The sequence below is a fragment of the Sabethes cyaneus genome, chromosome 2 (assembly GCF_943734655.1).
Source record: "Sabethes cyaneus chromosome 2, idSabCyanKW18_F2, whole genome shotgun sequence".
In the NCBI taxonomy this organism is placed as follows: Eukaryota; Metazoa; Arthropoda; class Insecta; order Diptera; family Culicidae; genus Sabethes; species Sabethes cyaneus.
The window spans coordinates 170414883-170424672 of NC_071354.1; the positions used below are offsets into that span (position 1 = coordinate 170414883).

The following is a 9790-nucleotide window of genomic DNA, read 5'->3' on the forward strand; positions in this document are numbered from 1 at the left end:
GTTGATGTATCGTTCCTGAACGTTGCTTACTTAAAACCTTTTCTACGTTCATAATCTTCATAACGATCTAGATGTCTCATAGCGAACAGTTGTCATACGTTGCCAAAAGTTTTTTCTTCCCGCCGTTGGGTCTACGTGCGGGCAGTCCACATTGAGGATACCGTAATAAAAGCAACCTTTTATCGTCAATAGACCAATACTTCCCGACCAATACATTACAGGATTTTATCCAGCGCTACAATGCCAGTCACCAGCAGCGCGTCAGAGGCTCCATCACTTCCTCTCCCTCCGCTAACAGTATACAGTCGGGGTGGCTCTTGATGGTGTATGATGTTTCAAGGACGTGTCTCCGTTGTACGCGATCCCAGGCTACTCGTCACCAATTCGTTGAGCGTCTCGACTGTCGCAAGTTGGCTTCAACATAGTCGAGCCATTTAACGGGTGGGAACTAAAATTTTGGATTTTTTTTCTCAAGCTGTCAAAAAAAGACAAAGATACATGAAGAAGATCTGATCTACTGAAATTAAAGATACATTATCCATTGTTCAAAAAAAATTAGTGTACATTTGAAAACGGTCCGTAATTGGTTGTACGGCGATGCTTCCGTTTGATGTCGGAACAGGAGCGTTGTACGGCCGTCAATGCAACTTTGCGAATGCATCTCTTGATTCTACCAATCAACTGTTTGCAATTTGTGGCTCTCCACTCATTTTTGTACACCAAGGAACTCAAAATCCCGAAGAAATCTTCGATTGGGCGCACTGGGACAGATTTTTCGGGTCGTAGTTTTTGGCTAAAAATGGGATCGAATAGGTATTCAGGAACGATTGAGTTTTTTAGGCGTAATGCGATGATGCTCTATCCGGCCAAAACACGTATTGTCCATCTGCATGATGTTTTTATAGAAAGGGGATCAAAATTTTCTTCAAACATTCGTCTGGTGCATCTTAATTGATAGCCAAACCAGAAGGTTTGTTGTTGAAGAAACGAGAAAGAGAACGATGTCCTTCTGCGTCCATAATTTTGGCTGGTCTCCCACTACCTTGCTTGCGATTAGTTGTAGGGCATCTTAGGATATCGTAAAAAGTCGAAGCCGCAACATATTTGCTTTTTAAATGTTGTACCGTATACTTTTTGCAGAGATTTCTGTGGCAGTTCGTAGAAATGTACAACGCGCTCCCGAAATGCTTCTTGTTTCGACGCCATTTTTAGCAAAACTGGGCAAGCATAAACAAAACAAAAAATATTAACAAAAAGAGGAGAAAGAGAGCTAACACATACATACTCTCATTTCTCTCCGAGCTCGTTTGTTGTTGAACATAAGGGCCGCGAAAAAATTCCAAAATTTTAGTTGCCACCCGTTAGCACGCTCCGCCTTTCTATGTATAGTTCCGGGGGAGTTGTTGGAGAGAACAGCTTTCACTGTAAAATCTTCCGGCATACTTGCGACGTGGCTGGCCTACCGTAGCCTCTCAACTTTCGTCGGGAGTATGATAGGATTCTTTCCAAGTAGTTTATATGCCTGCGCCACTCGCCGTTTTCCGTTGGACTGCGCCGACATTGGTTCGCAGCACCTTTCATTCAAATACAGTAAGTGCACGTATATCTTCCGTAAGCAAAGTTACAATCCCAACTCCGCAAAGGACTTCCGGTACATTGTGCATTGTCAGGATTGTCCAGAGCTCAAATATATGAATGCAGCGACTACTTCGAGTCAATCGTTGTCAATAGTGGCGCCCATGGGAGGCGAACGTTATTTACTCTGAAACCTCTTCCTACCATATAGTTGGATTTTATGCATTGATTTATAACCCAATGCTCCTAGCTTCAGTTTTTAGTACAGTGTAGATTGCCTTCGCCATCCCACAGTTTCTAGTAATGATGTCAAGGTCGTCTACCATGCTGCATCAATATCCGGACACTTAAGCAGGTCATATTTTTAATATGCTCCGTAAACAATAATTTCGCAACATTCTAGTAATTGCTTTGTACTATAATCAAATATAAAGCTTAAATTTGCAATAACACATCAATTTTACAATCAAAACTCAATAAAATACATTGAAATAAGAAAAATTAACAGACTTGTCGTGGTCATAAATCCGGACACCTCACATCACAGTGAATCAATATCCGGACACTTTTGAATCATTTTCCGGACAGGTAAAACTTTCTCATATTTTGTGTCAGAAATGTATGCCTATAAGTAAACAACTTATCACGTGTTACATGTAGTATTAAATAATCATCTCTCTGCACATTTTTTTACTTTTAATTGCACTTTTGTGTCATTAACGGTACGATTCTAGTCAAGTACGACACTGACTCACTTACCTAACCAGAGAATGAAAATGATTAAGTGCTTCTACATTAAATGCCTTAAAGTATTTTGGATTTCCAAATATTCTGCCGGTTCCATGGATCGAGGCTGCTTCTTGTACCGCACCTTCTGCCTGGTTCAACGTGTCCTTTCGCATTTTCTAAGAAAAACATTAGGCAGCTACCATCAAACAGTCAAACATGTTCGGATTTAAAAACATGGTGTTGTATCCGGACAGCGTAGTTATTCACAAAAATACACCTTATTTCAACACATTAATGAATGACACCGTATCAATTGATTAAAATTCACCTTCTTTGTCGATGCTAAGTTAAAAAAATTGGTTTCTTTGAATAATAAGTTCCCAAAACCTTAAATCGCGAAAGCACTACTTTTTAGTAATCTAAAAAACTCGCAGAACAAAAACACTGTTCGACACCAACTGTACGTTTGGATTTATTTAAGTTATTTCGCTCTGCCTACTTTACCACCGATTATGTTTAAACGATCTTAGATATATTTGCAAAGTAAACCACATAGCTACACCTCATAAATTGAATATATTATTACTTAATAAGGATAAATTAGTGAAGGCGTCCGGATATTGGTACCGTCCGGATTTTGATGCCGCATGGTACAAAGCCTAGAAGTTGACTAATTTTGCCGAAAATTATTTCTCTCGTTTCAACGCCCGCTTGCCGAATCCACCTTCAATAGCGATGTTAAATAACAAACAGTCCATCCCCTTGCCACAACCCTCTGTGCGACTTGAAAAAGCTCACAAGGAGTCCCAAAAACATGCACGTAGCACCGCACTCGTTCCAGAACATTTTTAATCAGTCGCGTCCGTCTGTCCGGAAAACTGTTCTTGTGCATTATCCACCATAGCCTTTCGCGTTCGACTGTATCGTATACTGCCCTAAAATTCACAGAATATGATGCATGGGCACGCTATAGTCCCTATACTTCTAGAGGATTTTCGAAGTGTAAAATTTGATCCGCAGCAGAACGGGCCCCTTCTAAAACCCACCTGATATCGCCATAAAAAATTCTCTTACTATTGGAGCTAGACGCCGGAAGAAGATCTGGGAGAGCACCTTATAGGTAGCGTTAATCATTGATAATTACAGCAATCTACTCCTCCGCTAGTTTCTCTTCCTAAATCCTTGCAATTATCGAGTAGCATGCCGTTGCTTTTAGTTCCCTATCAATTTTACAGAGTTCTAGGAGGCTCAACCGCCCGAATCCATGCCAGATGTTTCGAACCGAATTTTCTTGGCTGTTCGTAGTTGTTGCATTTAGATAAGTTACCCTACTCGGTAGCGTGACCCTCCGAGTCTCATGATTGGACCGCCAGTCTGGCCTTGGATTTCCGAACAACACGTTTCTTAATTCATTCGCCCGTTCCAGGTCAGGCAGTGTCGTGAGTAACTCCTAACATGGAGTACAAGCACTCACTTAGTTGAAGCATCAATAGACTTCCAGTAGAATCATTGTCAAGACTCTCCCCTGACCTGGGGACATACGCTCAACTCTGGCAAGGCTATTTCATCATACGACCCCCGGATTAATTACCCGATCTCCACTAATGTTGCTACTAGCTCGTAGTACCCGGGATCCCGGGACAAAAAGATAGGGATATGAGTTACTGTAAAGTCGAATTCCCAGCACGTAGCCATTTTCCAGTGACTGAATCTAAAACGTCGTCAAAAACAACACTGGACGGGAAATCCCTTCATAGAAAGTCTATGGGACGGCCAGCGTAGTTTGGGGTACGGTTTGGGGTTAATCTTAATGGGGGTCCTGACAATTTTGTAGACCAAGAGAGATGTCGAGGAGGTGAGTAATGTAAGTGGATGGACACAGCGGGTTTTCGGACTGCACCGTTACAGCTATACTAATCTCTAGTGGCCATTCTTACATTGAAACTCCCGGATGACCTCTCTTGTGTTGTCTTCCTTGCATCAGATCTTGGGATATGTGAGCCTCACGGGGCACTTGTCTGTTACGGAAACACCCTCTGATACTGATACCACTGACGAACTGACATGACACATTGAAGAAAATCCTTTAAAAACCATCGTCCTACACATTTTGCTTGCACACTAGCACCCTCTGTTATGCATGTCGCGGAGTAGGTTGCATTTGCACGGTTTTATGCTGTAGGGTTTTTACATTTGTATGGTTTTATACTGAAATTTCGAAGCAACACTCGCGCGCCGCAGTGTGGTCATGTTGCGAAATATGCTTTTTTGAAAAATGAGTGGTTTTTGATTGGACGATGGAATTTACGCGAGTGTCTCGTCTGTTTGTCTGTGCTGATACCATAGTGTATGTTAACTATAATGGACGAAAGCTATGATATGAGGTAGCCATAATGTACGTGCCATCACTAAGGGTGTGACTAAGGATGACTAACTGGAGATCCTAAGAAAACAAATAAACGTAATAAGGACGGCGCTTCGGATAGTGAATTGCCGGAAAATACTTGCATCCAGAGGCCGTCTTTCCCTAAGTCACCTGTCAGTTAGAGTCGTTAACAGAGAACAGAGATGTTACTCAATATTATGCCAAACATATATTACAGCTTTCGTATATTATGGTAAACGTATATCATGGCAACCGTTTTTATGACAAACGTTCGATTTGCAATATTAAAAATATCTAGCTGATTATGGTCCGTTGACAACAACTAACTCAACCCCGGAAACAAAACATAGTAAATATACAGAGAATAGTCAATCAAAAATAAACATACATAACGTACATAACATTTAATATATAGTAAACATAGCCAACCAAACAACAGATGCAAAACCAACATGTATTAATGTCTTATATAAACAATTTACTAATAGAAAAAGCAGATGGTCAATGAAATATACATTCAACAGAGAATACAAACCAGTACTCAGATAATAGAATACTATACAACATTTATATAGACCCCAAAACCAACAAACAGAAACCTTCCTCATATAATACATAGAAACGAAAGAAAAATACAACAAACAAATGATTAAAATTAACAATTGATACAGGTGAGTTTATCATATAATTAAAAAAATGGCAGCCTATAAGATAAACAAGCTTGAGCGAAGTGTTGTTTCGTGTAAACTAGCAAACAGGCCGGCTACAGACGAACGGATCGATGCTACCTACCACTACTGATGCTACTACTGCTCTAAACGATAGCCTATAATCCTTCTACTAAGATACGACTACAACTACCACTATTACCACTACTACTATTACTTCTACCAGTACTACCAGTGTTATTACCATTGTTTTGCTAGTCAACAATTTTACTCAAGACAACGCGCGGGAATTACAAATGACACCTGACTGTTGACGTTATACTTTCTTCACTTTACTTTTCAAATGGGATGCTCCACAGCTGTATCATAGATGTTAGAGTTGAAGCGCAGAGAAAGAAAATATAATACAAAAAAATAAACAATATTTTATATAAAAGTTGTGATTTTGTGCCAATTATCGTATAAGCAACGTTCTTATATTACTAGTATATTATTACCGATTTTAACAGACATAACTGATTATAGATATATATTGAATTTGATAGACGGCGGAAAACTCGAAATCATGAACAAAAGTTCGTTGTTTATACCGATGTAACAGAATATTAACATTGAATAGAAAAAAAGAAAATGAATATATTTCAAACTTCATCCGTAAACAATCCTTAATTTGGTGATATTAGTAAAGAGATCAAAGTGTTATTTTTAGCAAGTGGATGTCATTTAGCGGAAAGGGATGTAATATTTCTACTCGTAAGCACAGAAACGGAGTCTATATTTTGAAGCCAGAGAAGTAAAATAACAGGAGCAAAAGAGCGCTATCTAAACAGATTTTTGAGCTACTTTTGTGTTCCCTAGAAAATTCTTCCATTTTTAACCAGAGAAGCGGGTAAGGCAAAATTAAATGATAAAGCAAGCGAAAGCACCTTACTGAAATGTAATCAGTCGTGATTTTTCATACTTTGTAATCGATCTTATCATAACACGTACCGTATAGCACATTGTATACCGTTTTCCGAGTAGATTCTTGTATAGTGACACTTAACATGAATCTTAACCCGTAGTAGATTTATTGCGTACCAACATTGTATGATATTCATACAAATTTTAAAAACATTACCTTTAGTAAACGTTCAGTTCACTTGCGTTTGCCTTCCAGCGGAACAGCAAAAAGGATATTGAATGCTCTCTTTCCCCTGTAAACACTCGTAAATGTAGAAGAAGTCAATTTCGAAGAAATGCGCGTACCAGTCGAAAACCTCCTCTCAAAACAAAACAAAAATGGGCTTACCCGGTAATTAGCGAAAAGTGTCGAATGGTTAACACACCTTTTTTGGTTTTAGTTTCCACCGCCGTTCCACGTAGACTCTACGACTACAGTCCTTCCGGTCCGGAAGTGGCAAAAAGTTTGTTTTTCTCCCATCTAAATCTACCCCTACCCAACGCCCCGCCCCTGAACCACCACACACCTTGGTCATCACTGCCCTTACCACACCCCCACCACTACCACCGCTGTATCTAACTATCACTAGCAAAAAAAACAACAAAATTGATTCCCCCTCGCACAGAACTAAAAATTTTAACACCTTAACATTACTGATTTTTTTGTGTTTTCTTTTACGTTTCGTGTGATGTTGCTTTGTTAGATGTTATTTTACGATTTTGATGTAGCTTAATTTTGCATTGTTCAAATAGAAATTTGACATTGTATCATTTTAGTTCAGTTTCATTTTCATTTGTAGTTGTGTGAAAAAGTGCTTTTTATGGTATAAAAAATATAAATGATTCATAGTGAAACAAAAAAAAATTAAAGATTGCATGAAATTGACAGTATACTGATGTGTTCTGTATAGCATAGGGGAACACTAACAAAGTTTACACCCTTTGACCGATTAGCGTAAGTTATTAGACGTAACAAGCAGGTATTTTGCCGAGGTGCTGTACTAAGTTTTAAGTTTTCGGCAAAAACGTAAACTTGCGATAACCAATCGCCTGATATCAAACTACATTCAAATCATTAAAATTAGCTTTACACTAGGATTGTATGTAGTATTAAGATTGCATTAGGACTCTAACGTGATATATTTGTCCCCAAGTGCCCCCCTCGACGGTATTTTTTTAGAAACATTTTGAAGTTTTGAATGTTTTTAAAATCGTGTATCCAGTTGAAAAGCTTAGGAATATGTATAAAACGTGATACGTACCGCCATGTTTGAAAAAATTCATTTTTTGAATTCTCGGCATTCAATTAACTAATTTTGATCCCAACAACAAAATTATTAGATTTATTACTAACATCGAAAATAGCATCCACTTTTAGTATCGCTACTGTTTATTCAGTATTGTTGTAAGGAAGCTACAAATTTTTTCATTGATTTTAACTTAACTGTTAGGGTAACATCCATTTATCACAATTCCGACGTATTTAGTTGCAGAAACTCACTTATAACTGAAAAAAGTTACGTAATAGTTACAACAACTGTTTTGTAACAACCGTGTTTTTTCCACGAATTTAATCCGTAGAGGTCTGGTTCCAGAATTTACCAGAATTTATGTCTTTATTTGATTTGATAAGTTTGGAAGTTAATTTGGCACATTCAAAGCTAAAGTTTTATAATTTTACACTTTGCATATTTGAGATATTTTCAGCTATTGAAATAAAAGTTGGCTTTAATTCTAGCAGAACGCTGCGTGAGCAAAGTTCTAATAAACTAAATAAAAGTAGTAGTAAATGATTTCTTTGCGAATATACATTCGTTACTCACTTTACATCGAGCGAGTACGGTTTATAAAAGCACTTGGAATTATTAGTTAGACTCCCTTGCAAGTATCACGGAGGCGATAATATAGTGTAGTTTGTTGATTAATCTTACCCGACTTTGTAGAATCATTTACCGTAGAACATATAAGTATTTCGTACCTTGTAGTTTCGTTATAATTTTTTGTCGATATTTTTCTTTCGATTTCCATCAGGTTAGCTCGTTGCTTTGTTTGTTTTTGGTATTCTTTGGGTGGAACGTGTGTTATACCGTTTGATCAGCCGTAAGAGAAATACCGGCACGAAAACCGGTGAAAGAATGAGGATTCGATAGCCGTGAAGGATGTAACCAAGTGTGACAAGAGTAGAGCTGGAACTTTTTATGCAATCGAAACGTAAAATCTTTTCCTATCAAGCTTTGATCTTCTTGTACCAGTATCACACACAATCGGAATCCGCAATTGGCATTTAGTGACAAACAATTAGTGTTCAACATAAGAAGAAGCACAATTTCATAATTTTTATTCGTTATAGCTGAATATCGATAAGCTAAAAAAAAAGATAAATTATACTATATTTAATAATTACCATTTGGGTTTCATCGACTGACCACTTTGTGGTATTATTATTATTATTTTATTTTTTAGTTTTGTTTCCAAGCACTGTGAAAGTCTAATTTTCCTCCAATATTCTTGGTTCGCCTTTCTCTCACTATCATCCAATTGGATTTTCCACAATGCAAATCAATTAAATCTGGCCATTTTTACTTTTTCTTGTTTAATTATAGGATCCCCGGTGTGGAAGCCTAGAGACATGATTAGTTTAGGTGATGCCCAGTCTTCTTCGACCGCACGTAAAGATGATTCTAGCAAGTAAACCAATTTCAAAAACAGTCAATGCTCTCTAGCAAAGTTTACCCAGTAGACAGCAAAACATAGCAAATATATGAGGGTTTTGATTGGCAACGCGGTGCCACGGGAGAAGACAAACTGGCAACACGCGCCTTTGACAGAGAAAGATAACGTTACTGGAGGCTCATCTTTGCTGGCTACTGAGCGAATTTTGTAAACATTCAACAAAATGCCCGGAAAATGTACGCGTAGGGTTGGAAGTCAGCTCTTTCCGTTTCTTTGTTTCCTTTTTCTCTGAGGATAAATTTTAAGAGTGGGCATTTCCTCGAAAATGAGGAATATTGTTATATGAAATTTTCGCATTCAATGACTGAGCGCGATGAGGCAAAACGACATATGGAAAACTTCCGAATCTAGTCAAAACATAATGCAAATTACATAGAAAAGTGAATTTTTATGAAAAAGAGCAAACTTTAGTGATAATTTCTAATTACACGATGTAGTTAAGTATATGCAAGTTTATGATTATTATTATTATTAAAAAATGAGAGAATAGAAATACTAATCACAAAGACACACACACATACACAATGACAGAAACTGTAGCAAATGAATGTCAGTTAAATCATATTCTCGATACCAATTATGAAATACAGTTGTTTATTTTACTTTGTATTTCTGGTACTTTTTAAAAACACAGAAATAAAAAAAAAATCTTGCAGCTATATTAGCAGTAACTGAACTTTTACCGCTAATATGAAGATGGGACAGCAGATCGAACACATGACTCTATTCGATTGTGAATTCCTATATACCATTAATT

At 37.7% G+C, this 9790-nt stretch overlaps 1 protein-coding gene across 1 annotated transcript in view; it reads left to right on the forward strand.

Moving 5' to 3' along the window:
- The window catches only part of LOC128738275 (protein still life, isoforms C/SIF type 2), a 119562-nt gene extending 110564 nt beyond the window's left edge, over positions 1-8998 (forward strand). The window contains exon 19 of the mRNA XM_053833284.1: positions 8904-8998. Coding sequence (XP_053689259.1) covers positions 8904-8992 — 89 coding nt within the window. The 3' untranslated portion in view covers positions 8993-8998. The remainder of the gene's footprint in view (positions 1-8903) is intronic.
- Positions 8999-9790: the final 792 nt, after the last annotated feature.